This window comes from Ochotona curzoniae, unplaced genomic scaffold, assembly GCF_017591425.1.
Source record: "Ochotona curzoniae isolate NIBS_2020 unplaced genomic scaffold, NIBS_Ocur_1.0 patch137, whole genome shotgun sequence".
Lineage (NCBI taxonomy): Eukaryota > Metazoa > Chordata > Mammalia > Lagomorpha > Ochotonidae > Ochotona > Ochotona curzoniae.
In genome coordinates, this window is record NW_024466681.1 from 227,380 (window position 1) to 248,003 (window position 20,624).

At 50.9% G+C, this 20,624-nt stretch overlaps 1 protein-coding gene across 1 annotated transcript in view; it reads left to right on the forward strand.

Moving 5' to 3' along the window:
- Positions 1–16,695: 16,695 nt before the first annotated feature.
- LOC121166363 (T-cell surface glycoprotein CD3 zeta chain) overlaps positions 16,696–20,624 on the forward strand; it is a 70,279-nt gene continuing 66,350 nt past the window's right edge. Inside the window, exon 1 of the mRNA XM_040995511.1 lies at positions 16,696–16,886. Coding sequence (XP_040851445.1) covers positions 16,829–16,886 — 58 coding nt within the window. The 5' untranslated portion in view covers positions 16,696–16,828. The remainder of the gene's footprint in view (positions 16,887–20,624) is intronic.

The following is a 20,624-nucleotide window of genomic DNA, read 5'->3' on the forward strand; positions in this document are numbered from 1 at the left end:
CACTACTTGTGATGTGGGCATCCTGCATCGGTCTGCCGGTTTGAGTCCTGGCTGCTCAGCCTCCATCCAGCTTCCTTCTAATGTACCTGGAAGGGAAGTTGATGACGCCCAATTGCTTGGTCCCCTACCACTCACATGGGAGGTCACTGTGACTCAGAGCTGACTGTTGCATCCATTTAGGAAGTGAACCAGCAGACGGAAGATCTCTCAGATGATTTATAAATTTCTACAAAGAAGGAGAAACAGAGAGAGGTCTTCCATCATCTGGTTCACTCCCTAAATGACCACAATGGCTAGGGCTCAGCTGATCAGGAGCTTCTTCCTAGTCTCCCATGTGACTGCAGGGACCCAAGGCCATGGACCATCCTCTGCTGCTTTTCCAAACTATACACAGAGAGGTGGTTCAGAAGTGGAGCAGCCGGGACATAAACCAGTGCCCATATCAAATGCCAATGCTTGCTATGCTACCATGTCAACCCCACTAAATCTCTTTGTTTCTTTAAAGGGATTGGATTGAGGACATTCATCAGGGTTTCTCAATTTACTTCATATTGTGAGTTTTCCCTTTGGCATTTGCACCACACAAAAGCACATCCGTATTCAGGAAAGTTGCAATTATGCAAAGTAAAACCAACCGGTTTCATACAGCAGGTGTTGCGATTCCCTGCACTGTTTGGACACAAGAGGGCACTGCAGGCTACTTTTTGTGCAGAGGCACTGTCAGTGCAGGCCAGCTCATCAGCCTGGGAGCAAGTTGCTCTGAGCAGCTCAGGAGTGGGTGGCATTGATGACGATGCCCCAGTGTGCTGGGGTCCATGCAGTGGCTATGGATGACATGAAGGTGTGAAGAGAACAGCCCTGTTGGCAAGGCTGCGAGGAGCTTCCAGCTGTATGTCAAAGCTTGGCACATGTCTCTCTAACCGCCTCAACACAGCCTCATCCCTCTTTGCATGGACACTCAACCACCCCACTAAGAATTCCGTAATCTATTAAGGCATTGTTGTTTGCCCCTGTGAGATGGTTTTTGCAACTGATGCGAGCCCAGGAGTTAAGGTCGCTGATAATGTCTTGGTGAGTGGGCCTTTAACAATTTACACACAGGAGTACAATTAAGTCCATGCCATTTCTGGACACCTTATTTTGTGCCTAACTATTGCCTCAGAACTCAGACACATAGCATGCCTTCTGGGAAATGGCTTGATAAGTATCCTAAAAATTAATGAAAGTGATGGGAGTATGAGCTGAAACTGCTATGGTGATAAATATAGTTACTGTGACCTTAAAGGTTAGCCTGTCCTTGCAACTCTTTGGAGCATAGAAAATGTATTCTTTAATTAATATTATAGAGATATGCTTTTAATTATTGTTTAACTGTTTATGGGGTTATAGAGCCTGCAGTTACAGAACTTTTTGTCATGAATGGTGATAGATAAATTGTAGAAACAGAAATGCAGTGGGAATGTATTACTAATTTGTAGGTAACCACATGTGCCTTGGCCTTGGAGTCCTGGCTGTTGTCTAATGGTTGCTACTGAAGAATAAATAATGGCTTGCTTTGAAAAAACTGATTATAGCAACTTACAGAATTATCTTTAAGAGCATCTGGTTGACCAGGAAGTAAAAAAATTAATCAAACATCTGTGCATGCAGGCTTGGTCATGACGTTAAAAACAGAAAAATATGTGTGTGCAGAAGTGATGTGTCTAATAAAGACAGCTTCTTGAGCTGTTGGCAGAAGGCACCAAGTGGTTGTATCTGGGTTTCTTTTTGCCAACTCCACACCCCTTCTCAAGCTCTGAACTTGAACTCAGTTGGAGCTGGCCTCTGGCACGAGTGGAGGCAGCAGAGCAGGGACAAGGCCTGCTTCGTGCTGCACTGCTGGTGGTCTTTGTGGGGGCCCTCACTGGCTTCTCTCCAGGAGCGCCCCACCCAGTGCTGCAGACCCTGCGACGTTCTGCAGAGAAGGGACGGAGGACCTTGCCTTCACTGGATAGGGAGTGAGAGCCGAGAGCAAGGCTGGCCCGGATCCGGAAATGCTATGCACAGAGCGGGCGTGGTGGAGGAGGCTGGAGCCAGAGAGCCCAGGGGCTGCTCTGGCTGCACTTGATCTTGGCTGTGGATCTCCATGCCATGGTCAAGACGTGTGTCCTCACCAATCCAGCCCAACAATCATGGCTTCTTGTGCCTTCTCATCCAGGTTCAAATTCCTTGCAGCTGGTGTGTGTGTGTGTGTGTGTGTGTGTGTGTGTGTGTGTGTGTGTGTGTGTGTAAATATCCTTTCTGGGGTGAGGCCAGGGACACCAAGGCAGCCGTGCTGCGACTGGAGGTAGCCGAGCCTGCTCTCTGGTGAACTCGGCATCTCACAGGTGTTCGGGAGGACTCACTCCCTGCCTCCAGCGGGTGGTGCTTCTCAGCTTCAGTGCCGAGGAAGTAACACTGCTTTCATCACCTGCTAGTGGGGCAGTGTTTTCTAGGGGAATTCCAAACTGCCTCTTCAAAACCAGGTGTTCTGTAAGTGTGCCTCTGCGAAGGTGATTTTCAGTTCTTTTCAGAATGAAGGGAGTAAACAATAGGTCAATCAAAACATCAATGTTTTGCTTCATTTTTTCCTAAGTACTTACGTGTGTGTGTGTGTGTGTGTGTGTGTGTGTGTGTGTGTCCTGAAAGGAATACGGGACTTGTATTCATTGAAGGGATCCCAGGCAGTCAGGCAGAAACTGCGAGCTAAGAAGCAGGTGTTTTGTTTAGAAGTTAGGACGCTCCCCAGCCAAGTCAGAGTACCTACTTTGGGCACGTGGCTGCAACGCCCTCCCAGCACAGGTGAAGGCTCAGGCAAATGGGCCCTTTCCACCCGTGGGAGGGGCCTGAATCCAGCTCTCAGCTTGAGCCTAGATCAGGCCGGTGAGGATGCATTTAGTAGATAACACCCACCAGCTCCTGAATGACAAACAATTTTTTTTCTCTATATTTTTATTTTGTTGATAATCTTTACATAGTTGATTAGGGCACAAAGGGTCAAGGGCTAGAGGAAAGTGGGTGAGACCATTGTTATCACATTCTTTTTTTTTTTTTTCCTTCTTGTATCTGGGGGAAGTGGGGACATAAGGAGAAAAGCCACACCCAGCCTCCCAACCATCCCAGGGTCCCCAATGTAGGGCCTGCTCTAAGGGCTCTGCTCAAGTGGTTTATAGTTCAACAATTCTGAATTGCTGCTAATCTCGCCACTCCAGGCACAATGAAATCTCTCCAGAATCCACTGGCTGACATAATCCATCTTAGAGTCTCCGTTTGCCTAGATTTTCACTGCCAACCCTTGGCTGGGGTAGTTGATCGATTTGTTCTGTCTTCGTCCTCTGTTGTGGTGCAGTGTCCTCTGCAGGTTCTAATGTGTCATTGTATCTTCCATGTGCCGGGCTCTCCACTGTTTCATCTAAGTCATTAATAACAATCATTCCACGTTCAGACCATGGACCCTGCCATTTTCTCCATGGTTGAAATTCTGAGTCCAGTGGTTCAGTTGGGGGATCCCCAAAGAAACCTCATCTGAGGCAATCCCAGACCTAATTCTTTTTTTTTTTTTTTCATTGCAAAGGCGGATATACAGAGAGGAGAGACAGAGAGGAAGATCTTCCGTCCAATGATTCACTCCCCAAGTGAGCGCAACGGGCCGATACTATGCCGATCCAAAGCCAGGAGCCTCTTCCGGGTCTCCCACGTGGGTGCAGGTTCCCAAAGCTTTGGGCCGTCCTCGACTGCTTTCCCGGGCCACAGGCAGGGAGCTGGAAGGGAAGCGGGGCTGCCGGGATTAGAACCGGCACCCATATGGGATCCCGGGCGTGCAAGGCGAGGACCTTTAACCACTTGCGCCACCGCGCCGGCCCCCCCCCCCAGACCTAATTCTTGTGTGTGCTTGCCAAATCAGGGACCAGCGCAGTCCGTTGCCCCAATCAGCTTATATGTACACTGGTGACTGCGGCTGTTGGGTCAGTTCTGGTTCCAGTCCTGTCCTTTGTGCAAAGTAATGGGTGTTGCAGCCCAATCCAGTCCTACCCATCACATGGTTGGCCACCTAAACCAGTGGGAGCTGCAGCCTCGTTGGGGCAACGCTTTGCATGCATAAGTCAGAGTGGGTGTGGGTTGGTTGGGCTTTGCTGCAGCATCAGCTGGCAGATGCTGGCATGGGGGGCAAATTCTGTCAAGTTAAACTGCAGAACCACCTGGAGAGTGCAAGATGTGGGAGTGGGCCCAGTAGGGAAATAGTGGGCACCTCCCTCTTGGGCTGCTACTGTGACTGATAAACATGAGAACCAGGACTGGGACAAGCATGACTAAATAGAGAGGCACCCCCTGGCAGGTGTGTGGGCTGGATAATGGGGCTGGTTGGGTTGAACTAGGCCTCAGTGCCCATTGACACGTACGAGAGCTGAATGGGATATGGGACAGACTGGACCAGTCTACTGTACATATTGGCAGCCATGGGAACCAGGGCAGGGGTGTGCCTAGTGGGAATTTTCCTGTATTCTGATAGCCGGGAATTCTCAGCATGACTCTGTCAGCAATGAGAAGGAAAGCTGAGCTGGGCCCCTTTGTTCCATAGGCCTTTGGCTAGACAGTCTCTCCTGAGGACAGACACCTGGTGTCCTTTTGCTAGGTCTCTGGGGACTAGGATTGTCAGGGAATTATGGCTCTGTCCATGTCCCCAGCCAGTGGAGGTTGTCTAACAGACTCACACGAGAGACTTCAGAAAGTTCATGAAATACTGAATTAAACAGTGAATGTAGGTTGGTGCAAAAAAAGTTTTTGAGATGCAGGCAACCTTTTTTTTTTAAGATCTGAATCTGCCACCAACTTTTAAAAGATCTCTGGTGTGCATGGATTTAAGAATATTTTTCCTTTTGCCCAAATTAGCTTGTCATTTAGTTCCATTGTCTGTGGTCTTCTTGATATCTTTTTATAGGGTCTCTCTCCAGATTATTAGGCAAAAGTCCTTATCTGGAGTTAAGTTCTGCCCATTGTCCCCCAGGGTGTGCCCTTCCTTGCAGTGGTGGGGAGCTGACCAGGCCTTGGGCTCCCCTGTGGACTCTGGGACCCCCTTCTGTCTGCCAGGCGTCCTCTCACCTCTCCACCTGCCTCTTTTCAATACTGCAGGCCTGTTCTGTGTCTAACTCATTGATCATGTAGTCTCATGCCAAGTGCTCACTAGCCCATCAATGAGAGCCGAAGGAGGGTTTTCCTTGCAGACCACTTCAAAGCTTAACAAGTACACTGGACAAAGAAAGCAGAGCTTCCAACTTGCTGTGTGAGTTGGAATAAAGCAATTTCTTCCAGTTAGGCACATTGAAACCCATAGCTGGCCAACTCCCGTGAGACTTGGCTTGGCACCTTGGCAAAGCAAAGGATTTTAAAGGGAGATCATGATCGTGGCTTCAGTTTCCAGATTTCCAGGAGTGCGTCTCTATCTTTCGATCCCCCAAACATGGCGTGTAAATGCTGCTCAGAAATGCTTGTGTGAGGGCAGCGCAGCTCACCTAGGGCAAAGCCCGAGTTCCTCCCAGTGACTGTGAGGACGGGAATTCAGCACCTGCTGAGTCGCCCGCCCACGTCCCCTCCCACGGGGTTGCCAAGAGTCACCTCAGTCTGACTCATCTCGGTCTTGCTTTGCTGACATAACCACGGACCGCAGACCTGCCGGCTTCAACACCAGCCGACAGCTCTTGCAGTGCACTTCGGGAAGCTGAGAACCCAAGCCCCAGACCAGGGATGCCCAACGAGTTGGGCTGAGTGAGGGCTACTTTCTTGGCTTGCGTAGCTGTCTTTGGGAGCCTCTGGGGACTCCACCTTGAAGGAGGACAGTTGAGTATCAAACTCAAGTGTTCCAGCTCCTCTGGAGAACTGCAGAAGGGCAAGCCCCCAATCCACCACAAACTGTTTCAGTTGGGACAAGTTGCCGCCTCTGTGTGGGCTGCAGGATTCCCCTCTTACAGGAAAGCAGAGAGTAATAACAGAGCCTGCCTCCCAGACTTATCGAAAGAATTTAAGACAACCTGCAGCAAGCATAGAGAACGCATCTGGGGTATCAGACAGTAGGCTCCTGTTGTATTTCCTGCCTTTGGTTCAAATAGCAGTCACCAACCCATGGGATAAAATTTCTCAAAAGTAAGATTTACAGGGTTGGGTGCCATGGCTCAACAGGCTAATCCTCTATCCTGTGGTGCCAGTATCCCATATGGACACTGGTTCGTCTCCTGGATGTTCCACTTTGAATCTAACTCCCTTCTTATAGCCTGGGAAAGCAGCAGAGGATGGCCCAAGTCCTTGGGACCCTGTAGCTATATGGGAGACTTGACTGCCAACTTTAGATCAACTGAGCTCTGGGTCATTGTGGTCAATTGGGCAGTGAGCTAGCAGATGAAGCAGCTCCATCTCTCCTTCTCTCTGTAAATCTGCCTTTTCAATAAAAATAAAGAAATTTAAAAAGAAAGGTCATAATGACTAAAACGTATAATGGTGTGAGAATGTGCTTACACATGACTCAAACACCTCAGTCTGGCTCCAAGCCGAGAGGCTGGTGGGACACAGCTTATCCTTACAAATTCATGGAGGAGGCTGGAATTCCTACGTGGCTGGCCTGACAGTTTTGTGTCTAGCCCAGACCAGAACTCTGGCTCCATTACAGAATCCAAGGATGCTTCGGCGGCTGCCGTGGAAATTCACATTGAGGCGTGATTCCCAGAGTGATGGTGTGGGAAGCAGTGATTGGCTGTGGCTTCCTTGTGATCAGGCCAGCCATCGTGGGCATGGTACCCCTGCCCTGCCTGCCCCAGCGATGAGGCTGTACAAGGCCCTGGGGAGGAGCCGAGCCAGCAGGTGCAGCAGCTGCCTGCACTGGGACTCGGAAGAAAGGAAATCACCTGTCTGAAAACAGGCTCCTTCGCCGTGCATGGCCTGGGCTCGCCAAGGGCCACGTGTTTCCCTGCGTAGCATTTGGAAGCCTTTAGCACAGGCAGTCTGAGCTCCTGGCCCAGATGGCTAAATCCAGGTCAACCACTTAGCTGGTGGCCCTGGCCTATACTCCTCGCGTCTGTATCCCTGGTCAGATGATGGCTGTCGTCATCCATTACCTGCATCCACCAGGTGGAGCATGGCCTGAGGCCATGACACAGGTGCTCCGGTAAGGAAGGTCACGTCTGTCGTGTATGTGTGTCTGTGTGTGTGCTGGGGGGGCTCAGTCACCGGAAACCACGTGGCAACAGAACCCCGGGGGAACTTTCTGGGATCGTGGAGAAAGATTCCCTGTAGAAGGGTCGAAGGCAGAGGCCAGCAGCGGGAAACCGCAGTTTAACAAAATAGCCGCTAGAGGTCCCTATGGAGCCGCGCTGAAGGTCCCATTCCCTTCGCCCATGCTGGAACTGTGGTTTCCTCTTTGTCCACCTGCCTTCTTGCTGGTGACCATCCTCGGGGCTCTTCGGGACCCACGGGACCCTGACCAGCCATCGTCAGCCTTGCTCCTGGGCCAGGGGACTCAGCCTGTCTGGGGCAGTGGGGCTCCCCCTAGAGTTCATGCTGGGTGTAGAGCTGCCCCTTCATATACATTCTAAATTCTTTTGAGCAATGTGAACCATGCAACCTGTGTGAACTCCGGGCGTCCCCAGTAAAGTCGGACTCCACAGAAGCCTGCAGGCACAGTGAGGACCCTCACAGGGAAGTCCTAAGATGGAACCAGGGTACAGCAGCTAGGACCCAATGGGAGGCTGCTTGCAACCTCTCGTGTTGAGAACATGGGAGAAGCAGAACTGATTCTAATCAGTCTAATTTCCAGCCAGGTCAACCTCTCCATCCTTCTCAGGATCCAGAGAAGGAAAGCGACTTGATCAAGGTCACACAGCAAGGGAATGTCCAAGTAGGGACCGGATCCTGGATATGTGCCATCTTGTCAATCGCACAGATCTGAGGGAAGACCACTTGGCAAAGTCAGAGCTGCAGGTAAATGCAGCCAGGGCAGAGGGAGGAAGTGGCTTGGCATTGCTTCGCCAGCGACTCCAGGGCCTGGGGTCTCACGACTGGAAGCCTCCTCATCTCACAGGGGGTTTTGTCTGTTCAGACCTCAGCAGGCTGTTGAAGCTAACAGCGGCATCTCCAGTACCCCCCCAAGAACCATCTGCTCTCTCCTGAGACGAAGCAGGTGTCTTGTCTGACTGAAGCCCTGAGAATGTGAGGACCACCCACACGAAACACACAGGTGCCTGTTCTGGGGACAGGGGCCTCCCTTGCCGTCATGGGAGGACCTGTCTACCACTGCCCCACTTCCCACCAGCAGTAGCCCCATGCTTGTTCACTACCTCTGCCCTCGTGCTGGACTGCTGCCTTTGCTACGAAGATTAAGACTTTTTTTTTTTTAATTGGAAATTCAGATTTACAGAGAGAAAGATCTTCTGTCTGCTAGTGCACTTCACAGGTGGTTGCAACGGCTGGAGCTGAGCTGATCCAAAGTCAGGAGCCTGGAACCTCATCCGGGTCTCCCACACGGGTGCAGGGTCCCAAAGCTTTGGGTCATCCTTGACTGCTTTCCCAGGCCACAAGCAGGGAGCTGGATGGGAAGCAGGGCCGCCAAGATTAGAACCTGTGCTCATATGGGATTCTGGTGCATGCAAGGCTACCTCGCCAGACACCAAGGTTAGGGAGATTCTACTGGGTGGCTTAAGAACCCTTCCCTGTGCCTTTCCCAATAGTAGCAGTGGTTTCCATCCTACCCAAACGACACAGAAAAGAGGTGCCATCCCAGCCCCTCCCAGCACTCTCGAGGCAGGTGCTGCTGGCCGGTGTGGAAGGGGTCCAGGCAGCTATGACCTGATGGAGAGCCTAGCACCGGCTAAGGCTGCCTTCCAAGTGCAGGTCTGCCCCTTCTACAGCTGAGGCTTTCACGCCTCTGTGAGCTCATGCCCTGAGAACTTGAGTTTTAGTTTTCATTCAACCATTTGGCAGCTTTGTATCCTTTGGGCCAATTACTTACTTTTCAGTTTCTTTAACTACCCGATGGAAACTCTATACCAGGGCTAACTACCTTACTGAGTCATCAAGAAGGTGAAAATGAAGCTTATAAGAAAATGACGCGGAGCTATAAGGTACTCCTGTTAAAGATGAAAACGTCATTTTCCAGTGGAAAGTGTGGGGCTCCCGGCAGCGCTAGCTGCTCGGCTGGAACTGAGCTCCTCCCGCAACCGTGTCGGCTCTCACCCCACGCTCCCAGCTTCCCTTGGCCATCATTTTGGTCTTTTATATCTTCGTTCCATCTTTCATTTTTCCTGCCGTATTTAGATAGTAGCCTTGCTTTTCCTCCTTAAGGTTTGTTTCATGGAAGAAATATCTAGAATTAAAAAGAAATTTTTTTTTAAATTTATTTGAAAAATGAGTTACATAGAGAGAGGAGAGAGAGAGAGAGATCTTCCATCTGCTGGTCATGATGGCTGGGGCTGCGCCAGACTGAAACCAGGAACCAGGAGCTTCTACAGAGCCTCCCGTGTGGCTGCAGAGACCTGAGCAGTTGGGCCATCCTCTGTTGCTACTTTGCCAGGAACATGAGCCGGGAGCTGGCTCAGAAGAGGTGCAGGCAGGAATTGAACTGGTTCCCCTATGGTATGCTGGCTCTGCAGTCAGCAGCTTAACTGCTATGCCACAGGGCTGGCCCCAGAAATAAACTCCTGTGGTGTGATTTTTTTTCTTAAAGACCATCGGTCTTGGGAGGTCAAGGGGCCCCGCTGGAAATGGATATGCTTTGAGTTTATGCAGGAGTTAGGCACTGTCGAGAGGTGGTGAAATTCTGACGAGGTGAGACATGGTGGGGGATAATCAGGTCCCTGGGATCCTGTCCTCAGAAGCGATTAATGCAGGTTGGGGGGAGTGAGTGAGTTCTCATGGGCAGGGGCTATTCTAAAGGGAGGCCACGGTTCCCCCTCACCTGGTTGGTCCCTTCAGCCTGGGGCTAGTTCTCCTTATGTTGCACTTGCCTTGTACTACAGCTGAGGGGACACTTGGCAGGGGCGAAACAGATGGGGGTGCCCGATCTTGAACTTTAAGCCCTCAGGAAGAAGAGGTCAATTAGCCTGCTTTCTGGTGAAGATTTTGGCCACTGCTTCAGACCTGTCCGGTAAGGGGACAGCAGCAAGGGGAGCCCAGCCCAGTCTGACTCAGCATAAAACCCTCAGGCCACCATATAAACAACTGTCCAGGTTTTTTTTTTTTTTTTTTTAAGATTTATTTTTATTGGAAAGGCGGATATACAGAGAGAAGAGACAGAGAGGAAGATCTTCCGTCCAATGATTCACTCCCCAAGTGAGCGCAACAGCCGATGCTATGCCGATCCGAAGCCAGGAGCCTGGCAGGGTCCCAAAGCTTTGGGCTGTCCTCGACTGCTTTCCTGGGCCACAGGTGGGGAGCTGGAAGGGAAGCGGGGCTGCCGGGATTAGAACCGGCGCCCATATGGGATCCCGGGCATGCAAAGCGAGGACCTTAACCACTGCGCCACCGCGCCGAGCCCCTGTCCAGGTTTTGTATGTTTCCAAGGCAAGAACAGGATGTCTGTCAGTGCTGGGTGTGATAGCCAGCTCTGGAGGAAGTGCCAAATGAGCCCTTGTATGCAGCTCACTCTTTCCCTTGATAGTCTTTGAGAAACCAATGGCTTAACAACCAGCTTGAGTATTTAACCATCGGGTGCTGTGTGCTGCAACAAGCCTGCTCCAGCATACCACTAGTTTTAGCTAAAAGAATGACTCTCCAACTTGTGTGTTTACGATATCCGTGAGAGTGGAGAGGGTGTGTTTTGAAGATCAGAGACTTTACTTGGTACCACCAAATTCACATTCAGAGACTGTCATCCCGTGGGCCACACCCAAAGCCAGCCAGCTCAGCTCTGCCAAAGCCTGGCAGTTACGGATTTGTCTATGCCTTTTTCCCTTTAGTCCCAGCCAAAGGGGAAGCCCTCTGCACTCTCCTCAAGTTAAGGCCAGAGAAGAAAGATCTTGGGACCTGAGGAATTGATCAGAGTTGTGGGAGACTCATCAGTGTGGAGGAAGTGGCAGGGAAGCCGCCTGATCCCAACTTAGCATCTGAGATGTGGTGGCTGGGGAGCCATGCAGCAGACAAGGGGGGCCCCTTTTTCCAGCCCCGGTGCCCCCTGCAGCAGCAGGTGGGGCCACGCCCTCTCACTCATTCAGTGCCCTCTGCTTGAGCTCCTCCTGCAAGCCAGGTGCTACATTCACCACCTGAGTGCGGGCTGCCACTAAAGGAGAAATCAGGAGGTGATTAGAAGCCTGGGAGGGTCCTTCTGGAGCTAGAGGCCGAGGGACAAAGCAGACGCTGCTCAAGAACAGACCAGCCTCCTCCCATGACGTTTTGATGTCTCTGAAGAGCAAAGCGGGGAACTTCTTGGCCCCAGGATTGAGGAGGGCAGGCAGCGGGCAACAGGGTCACCCTCCCAACTCCCAGCTCTGCTGACCTCTGTGCTGGTGGAGCCCCAGCAGGTTGTCTCACTGTGAGAAATGATGGCTTCCACAGCTCCAAGCTTTCACAAGCCTCATACTGCCCTCTCCCCTGGAATTCACTAAGAATCCTGAGAAAGTCTTGCCCTGGCCCTCCTGGAAATAGCTGTTGTAGGCAAGGGACGCTCTGGTTGGCTGGGGTCCGTACCTACCCACACCTAGGGCATATAGTGGTTTAAACTCTACTCAAAGCTCTGGACCAAGGGAGGACGTGGCCATCTCCAAGAGAGAGAAAAACGAGGTTGCAACTTCCAAACAAATAAGGGAAGCGATGTTGGGCAACTCAAAACAAAGTTTCACTAGAATCACTCATTGGAAGAATTACTGACTTCATTTAGCACCAGCATCCTCCTCTTCTGACCATGGGCTGGGTCCTTGACCTTGCACCCTTTCTGACGACAGATGAAGTCTGACACCCCGTGCGGGCCCAGGCCTGAGCCCCAGTGCCTGCCCTCCGTCTGGTCTCTACGCTGTCCTCATGCCACCCTGTTTCCCATGCAGCCCTCAGTGACAAGTGCCCTTTTGTGTGATGACGTCTTCTTAGCCACCAGTCTCCTGGGATAGCCTATTTAGTGTTCTAACTCATCCATGAGCCACACACCCAGTGCATTCATATATCCTCTCATCCAGAACTCACCCATCTACCCAACCATGCATCCACCCACCCATTGGAGCATATCGGGCACTAGGGATTCCATGGAGAACTGCAGATCTTGCCCCAGCATCGTCTCCTGTTTATCCAGACTGCTCCTAGCTCCAGTCCCTCCCTGCCTGTGTTTTTCTCTGAGAGGTGCACGTCCGGCTCTAGGTGCTGGCCCCACCAAGGCTATTGTTTTGTGTATGCCCAGAATCCTTTCCCTCCCCTTCTTCTAACACAAATGATTCTGTTGGTGCTGTGGGTCACAGTGTCCTGGCTGCCCGTTGCCCTGTGGGAAGCAATGGCTGGACCAGGAGCCGCCCCGAGGTGGACCCATTGGAGCATTCCTTGACATGGCTCTGCGGATGCTGAGTGCTCCACTTATCTACTGGTGTGCCCCAACTGTCCCAAACTTAGTGGCCCCTGCCTGCAGCTGTTTCAGCAGCTGCGACTAGGCTCAGCGGGGCAGTGCTTGGTCCTGGCCCCGCGTGTGGTCACTCATGTGGCTGTGGTCTCCCCTGTGGTCCTTGGGGGCTGGAGGCCAAGATGGCCTGATGTATCCTGAACCTGTGTCTCCGCAGGCTAGTGGAGCCTCCTTCACACAGAGCCTGAAGTCCCAAGACAGCGACAAATACACACAGCAAGCCTCCACGTGCAAATACTACACAAATATTTCAGGTTGTTTTTTTCTTTCTTTCAAGATGAGAGGGAGAAAAAAATACCCATATACTGGTGGGAATGGTTTGACTTAGAATAAAACATTGGTCTGCAAGGGAGGAAAGAGAGAATTTCTGGAGTCTTGGGAAATGAGGGAGATAAAAAGCAGTGGATGGGTCAATAGCCATCTAATGGGTTTAATAAGTGCATTTGCCACACTTTTCATTTTGATTTATCCTGTCGTTAGTGACGCTAATCATTTGATTTTTATTTACTGGAGGGCCATGTGTTCCTTCCCTTCCCATGGAATTTCTGTTCCAGTTCTGTGTTCGTTTTTCAAATGTGATTTCCTCCAGCTAGAAAACCTCACAGTGAGGACTCCTGGTCTGTTTCACGCCCGGTGACATCTTCAGCATCCCACAGTGCTTGGCTCCAGCCTGCTCTCGAAGATGCCTGTTGTAACTGAGTCATTCCATGCTGACGTTACAAGTCTCATTGTAACTGGCTGTACTACAACGCTGGCCCCCAGATGCACTTTGTATAACACAGAAGTCACCTTTTAAGAGTCTACACTTGAGTGGTTTTTAGTCTATTCCCTGTGTGGCGCACTATCTAACATATTTTTATCATGCACAGAGAAACCTCATGACTATTACTAGTTAGTCCTCATCCTGGACCTGCCCGTCTCTTGAGAATCACTCATCTACTTCCTGGATTTCTGGGTGTGTCTGTTCTGGACATTTGTTGTTGTTGTTGTTATGTATTTATTTGAAAGGCAGAATAGAGAAAGAGGAAGAGAGGAAGAGAAAAATCTTCCATCTGCTAATTCACTCCCCAAATGGCTACAACAGGCAGAGTTGGGCAGATATAAAGCCAGGAGCCTGGAGCTTCCTCTGGTCTCCCACGTGCGTGCAGGTGCCCAAGAATGGGGACATCCATCAGGGGACTGGATCAGAAGTGGACCCAGAAGGGATGCTGATGCCACAAGCAGTGGCTTCACCCACTACATCACAGCGCTGGCCCAGCTGAATATTCTTTAGAAATGCAACCACCCAGTGCGTGGCCTTTAGTGCCTGGATCCTATAGCTTACGGAAATGCTGCACTTGTTACTATAGCCGTCCTGGTGGGTGGGAAGTAACAGTTCACTGTGTTTTGATTTGGTGTTTTCTTAATGGTTCATGATGTCGAACATCTGTTTATGTGTTAATTGATCATGTGAATATTTTCTTTGAATAAGTACTATAGAAGTTATTTATGTGATCTAAATATTAGATCCTTGTCAGTATATGATTTGCAGATATTTTCTTTTAATATCTGAATTGTGTTGTCACTTTCTCAATAGAGTTCTTCGATGCACAAAAATTTAAGTTTTGATGAAATGCAATTTATCTATTTTGGGTTTGATTGCTTATATTTTGTTGCCTAGCCTAAGCACTTTTTTTTTTTTTAAGATTTACTCATTTATTAGAAAGGCAGATTTAAGAGAAGAGATGGAAAGAAATCAAATGGTTGCAATGGCTGGGGCTGAGCCGGTCCAAAACTAGGAGTCAGGAGTTTCTTCCTGGTCTCCCACATGGGCACAGGGTCCAAAGGCTTTCCCAGACCACGAGTGGGGAGCTGGGTGGGAATCAAAGCAGCCGGGACACAAGCCAGCACCCACACGGGATGCCAGCGCTTGTAGGCAGAGGATTAGCCAATTGCACTATCATGCCAGCCCTGCCTAGCTTTCCTTCTACATGAACATTTTTGTACGCATTTTGGTATAAACTTCTCATGTTCTAAAGCCTTTGTGAGGCATCCCATCCCTCAGTCACAGATGGCACCTATGAGAGGAGTTCAGGCAGTGCTTAGTGAAGCCACTGCTTGGGATGCCTGCTCCCCATTTCGGAGTGTCTGATTCGAGATGCTCCCCAGCCGCTAACCCCCTTCCCATTATTGCAACTCCTGGGGGGCACTGGTCATGACTCCAGTACCCGGGGCCCTGCTACCCGTGGAGATCTACATTAAATGACAGTTACAGCACAGTTCCTGCTTGCTCATCATGGGCTCTTGGAGAGTGAATCAGCAAATGAGAGATCTCCTTCTGTTTTCCTTGTGTGTAGGTCTCTCTAACCTTCAAATGAAATGACAATAAATAAATAAAAATGAACATTTTTGTGGGCATTTTCAATGAGATAGATTGATTAATTGAAGGAAAATGATGGTTCCATTAAGGGGGAATTTTCTATTAAGGATATACCTTTCCATTTACATAAGTCCTTTTACAAGGATATTTTTAAAAGTTAGTGGAGAGGGGGCCTGGAGAAGTAGCCTAGCAGCTAAGTCCTCACCTTACACGCGCCAGGATTCCATATGGGCACAGGTTCTAATCCTGGCGGCCCTGCTTCCCATCCAACTCCCTGCTTGTGGCCTGGGAAAGCAGTCAAGGACGACCCAAAGCTTTGGGACCCTGCACCCGTGTGGGAGACCAGAAGCTCCTGGCTTCGAATCTGCTCCATTCTGGCCTTTGTAGTCACTTGGGCAATGAATCAGCGGATGGAAAAGCTTCCTCTCTGTCTATCCTTCTCTCTGTAATTCTGTCTTTCCAATAAAAATAAATATTTAAAAACTGTTAATGGGTATTATGAGAAAATCATGCACAGATTTCAAAAATTTATGAGCCACAACAAACTTCTTTTTTATATATATAACAGTTTGATTCACTTGTGAGAGTTGAGAGCACTTGCACCCACTGGTTCATTCACCAAATGCCCGTGTTTGGCAAAGGGGCCAAAGCTGGGGGGAAGGAATTCAGAGTCTCCATGAGGATGGCTGGAACCCAACGACATCATCTGCTGCTCCAGGGTCTGCGTTAGTAGGAAGCTGCAGTCAAAATCCAGACCCAGGAGGGAACCTAGCTGGTGTCTGAATCACCTGCACGTAAGCCGAGAGAGAGAGAGAGAGAGAGAGAGATCGCCATCCGTTGGTTGACTCTTCAGTTCTGAGGGGTCAAAGCCAGGAGCTGGCAATTCACTCCTGGTATCTCTCATGGTTATCAAAGGTCTGAGTACTTAAGCCACCTGCAGCTGCCTTCCCAGGTGAGATAGCTGGACCTAAATCCTCATGTCGCAGTAGAAGCTTAACCTACTAGGTCACCATGCCAGCCTCTCAAAGTCTGTCATGTGATTCCATTTTCCTTGTATGTTCTGTAATGTTTTAAAGTTCGTTTCACACTCACCTTTAAAGATCTTACCATTTTGCTAAGTTTATTTTGAACCTTTAGTCATATTTGTCATGATCAATTCCTCTAATATTCAAAGATTAACAGCTAGCGAAAGTGTTTAAAACACTGTGTGAGGTGGAGTGTTTCAAATGACGCACTGTTCCTAATTCAGAACGGTTGTGTTTGATCTACTCCAGCTCTTTGTAGATAAGAAAGCTGAAGTCTAAAGCTGTTGAGTGACTTACTCAAGGCCAGGCGACATGAAGATGAGAGCAGAGATGTCCCCAAACCCAGGGAGTCTGTCGCCCCATCCAGCTTGCTCCCGAGTCCCCAGATCTGGTCTTTTCTCACCTTCCATCAAATCAGCTAGGACCCAGGAAAATGGCACCTGCACTTGCCTGCACCTGGGTGGGTGGGTGGGTGAGGTGGGGTGTGTGTGTATGTGTGTGTGAATGTGGGTTTATCTAAGCCTTGACCCTGCTAATCCTTGTGGGACTTCGCTAAAAGTCGCAAAGAACTGGGGAAGGAACACAAAAAACAATGGCCATCTAGAAGCACAGGCAACATTCAGACAAAGAGCTGTACGCAACGACACCCCAAACCCTCAAACCTCCAGCGCTTCCTGCCTGCGAATCGAGAGGGGGAGTGCGCTTCTGGGTGCTGCTGGCAGGTGCGGGTCCTCCCCTTCCTGGGGAGGCAGTGACAGAACAAAGCAGCAACTACCTCCTCTCGTGGTCGGCTCCCTCCTCGCCACGGAGGCCTGCATCCCTGGCACCACCCCGGGCAGAGAAGGCACGATGAAGTGGAAAGCTCTGGTCATCGCGGTTGTCCTGCAAGCCCAACTCCCCATTACAGGTAAGCCTTGGCGGCCCGATGGCGAGGAATGCTCAGAATCTCTCTCTCTCTCTCGCTCTGTGTGTGTGTGTGTGTGTGTGTGTGTGTGTGTGTGTGTGTGTGTAGGAGTGCAGAGGAAGAAACGTTGTCTGCAAATCCTGAGCAGGTCCCGAGCAGGCACCTGCCATAGTGCAGCCAAACTGGATACTTATTCAGAGCCTGTAGCTTGAGTACCCAGCTGCCAATGGTGTCAATTTCTCCAGCTACAGGGAGGAGGCAGAAAGCCTGGGAGGGCAAGGTTTGGGTGGAGGGGGAGGGATCAGGGGGGCCAAAGAAGGAAGGAAGAGGGAGAGGAACCGAGGCTGGTCCAGTGGGGAGCGCCTCATGGTAACTGGGCAGGAGGAGAGAGCCAGAGCCAGGCTGAGTCTGATGCTGCTGTGAGTTTCCTAGTGCGCGGGGCTTCTGCCCTCTGGTCCGATGCTGTGACTCTGAGCCTGACCTTCCCCTGTCTAGGCCTGGCTGGCTTAGAGTCCCAGCTGGGCCAGGGATAACGTGGACTGAACGCAGGTGGGAAGTGGCAATGTTGTCGGAAGCTTGGAGTGCTGTGCCACCTCCTGCCCAAGAGGTCTGTCATGGCTGCCCCCAGGCCCCCACCCCCACCCCCATGACAGACCCGTCCCAGGCTGGGCGGTTCGCCTGGTGCCCCCACCTTAGGCAGCTCACGAAACCAGGAATAGAAAGGAGACCGGGAGGGCACCACCATGACTATGACCAACCAGCAGCAAGACGACTTGCCTTCAACACACCCCAGCTCAGCGGAGCCTGGGGAGGCAGTGAGGAGGCAGGCAAGTGAGAAGATAGGGCAAAATGGACGGCTTGGGACTCCGGTGTTATGGCGCATCCGCAAGAAACAGGGCCCTTTGCTCCTCCACTGGACGGCCTGCCTCAGGGTGAGCCCGGGCTGGGTGACAGGGTCTGGCAGGAAGGAAGAGCCCACGGCGTGGCTGTGCCTCCCAAGCCCAAGCAGTGGCGGGGTTTTCTGTAAGGTTTCTTTTCTCAGCAAAGCCTGTTCAGGGTGTGAGTCAGCTGTCGCTGTGGGGTGAGGGCAAGCTCCTGCGTGATCTGGAAGAACCGAGACCCTGGGCCTCAGGCCGGGCAGCCCTGCCGCCCTGTGAGGCCTTCCCTCAGCCTCCTGGGGCCCTTTGCGTTGAGCTTTGCAGCCAGTGATGACGTGGCTGTCAGAGCAGGCGCAAGGTTCTCTCTGAGGCACCTGGGGCTGCCAGCTGGCCCACAGCTGGAGGAGACGGGGGTGTGCCAGGCCCCATTTCCACAAATAAAGGACGCTAGGGAACAACCCTGAGGATGTAGTGCAGTTGTCGCTGTGTGTGGCCATTCATGTTGCCTCTGAAAGCTTGGTGAAGTTTTAGCCAAAGGTAACAGACGCAGGCTTCCCGCAGTGTCTTAGCCCATGAACAAGGCGAGGTAGGACAAGGGAACCAGGAGCAGGGTCTCTGATGGCAGGGACACACACGGGACACCATTGCGCTTAGAGGCCCCCCGCTCTGCCATTCTGTGGGAAGGCGTGGACGGGAGTCTCTTCAAGGCCTGCTCTCTCTTCTTGCTCAATTGAGCGACCCATTTCCCAAACTTCTTCTTCTTTGTTAAATCTGCTTTTCATAAACTCTTTTCCAGGTTTGTTTCTTTGCAAATTCCCTTACGGTTAGGGCCATAGGTGATGTGGACCACAACCGCATCCACAGGGGTGGCCAGGACTGGGCCTGGGGCACAGATGTGAGGCTGGAAGAAGCTGTAAGATGGCGTGCACAGTGTACAGTCACTACCCCTACTGCTCTCCTGGCAAGAGGGCACAGGGGGCCTTTGTCTTTTCTCCAGGGAAGAGGGGTCGCTCTAGCCCTAAGCCTCAGGGAAGGCTGCCCCCACCCCCGGGGGTGGGTGAGGTAGGAAGGCACGCGGTGGGAACAGCCAACAGATCACAGTTAGAACTGCAGCCCAGCCACTGCCTGGCTGTGCAGACATGGGCACAAATTCCTCACCCCTAAAGTCAGGAGGAGATGCCTTGATGCAGAGATGTGAAAGTGAGACAGCACATGCCTGGAAATTGTGTTAGCTGCAGCAACCAAAGCTGTCTTCTTGATCTCAAAACCCAAAGACAAGGGGCATACCACTTATTGTGACCTGTTCTCCCCCTGGTGAAAGCCAGCCAATCCCTGTCCCATCTCTGCGGGCACCCAGCACCTGGTTGCAAGCCCATGTCGGTGACTCGGAATCAAGGCTTCAGCTGGTTAGGCACCACTCCCACCAACTTCGTATGTCTTTAAAAAAAATTTTTTTTTCCAAATGATTTAATTGTTGGGACTTTAACAAATTTTTGTTTTGGGCGGGGAAGGCAGATTTACAGAGAAAAGGAGAAAAAGAGAGATTTTCCATCCTCTGATCCATTACCAAAATGGCCGCACCGGCTGGAGCTGAGCCAACCCAAAATTAGGAGCCAGCAACTTCTTTCAGGTTTCTGATGTCGGTGTAGGGTCCCCAAGGCTTTGGGCCATCCTCTGTTGCTTTCCCAGGCCATTACCAGGGAGTTGGATGGGAAGTAGAGCAGCCAGGACACAAACTAACACCCACGTGGGATACTGGCACTTGCCGATGGAAGACTGTCCAATATGCATACTCTGTATGCTGGTATTCCCCCAACGCGCAAATATGTTTGAGAAAGGTGTGCTTCTAATGGCGAAAGGGGAAGAAGTCAGGAACAAAATCCACCTGCTTATCAGTGGCCAGTACAGCTGCTCAGCTCCGGCAGCCTGAAGGTTGGTTCAGGATCCCAGTGCCTGAGTGTTTAAGGGGTAGTGTCTTGTACACCAATCTTGGCAAAAAAAAAAATCTCCTTAGAGGTGGATTTCACAGTGGTAGCAGACATTTTTTACTAGTGGTGTTTTCACCGTCCATTTGTTTTGCCCTCTGGTTGTCTGACTCTGTTCATCTAGGCAAGCTGCCACTTCTTCCGCCTTGCCAGTTCTCAGACTTATGGCTAAGAGACAACATACGGTGCCCCTCCACACTCCCAAAAAAAGCTCCTGGGAAGCCTTGGAGTGGAGAACTGCCAGTGCTGCGTTCACTTAAACGTGCCTTTTGCTTTTGCTTTTGTTCTTTGAAAACCTTTAGGTCTCGTTTTTATTAGACGCATAGTCTCTCTAAGTCTGCCGGTGTCATGTCTCATATTTTGGATAGTAAGTTTTATCAATTTATTTTATTTTTATCAGAAAGGCAGATGCACAGAGAGAAGGAGAGACAGAAAGATCTTCCATCCCCTGGCTCACTCCCCACGTGGCCACAACGGCCAGAGCTGAGCCGATCTGAAGCCAGCAGTCAGGAGCCAGATGCTTCTTCCAGGTCTCCCACTTAGGTGCAGGGTCCCAAGGCTTGGGGCCACCCTCTGCTGCTCTTCCAGGCCGCAGGCAAGGGAACTGGATGGGGATATGTACATGTACCCACCCATGTGGGCTTTCGGCGGATGCAAGGCAAGGATTTAGCCACTAGGCTATCACTCCAGGCCCTCGTATTTTACTTAAAGGAGTCTCCCGCGTTGGCGTTGTCCTAACACTTGCTTCAGGAATCTCTTTTCTGCTGAATTGCATCTGGGAATAATGAATGACATCCATACCAGCAAGTGTTCAAAGCAGATTTCTTAGCTCTGGGTTGGCTGAGGGTTGGTTCCCCCCGGAACACCACGGGGATGGT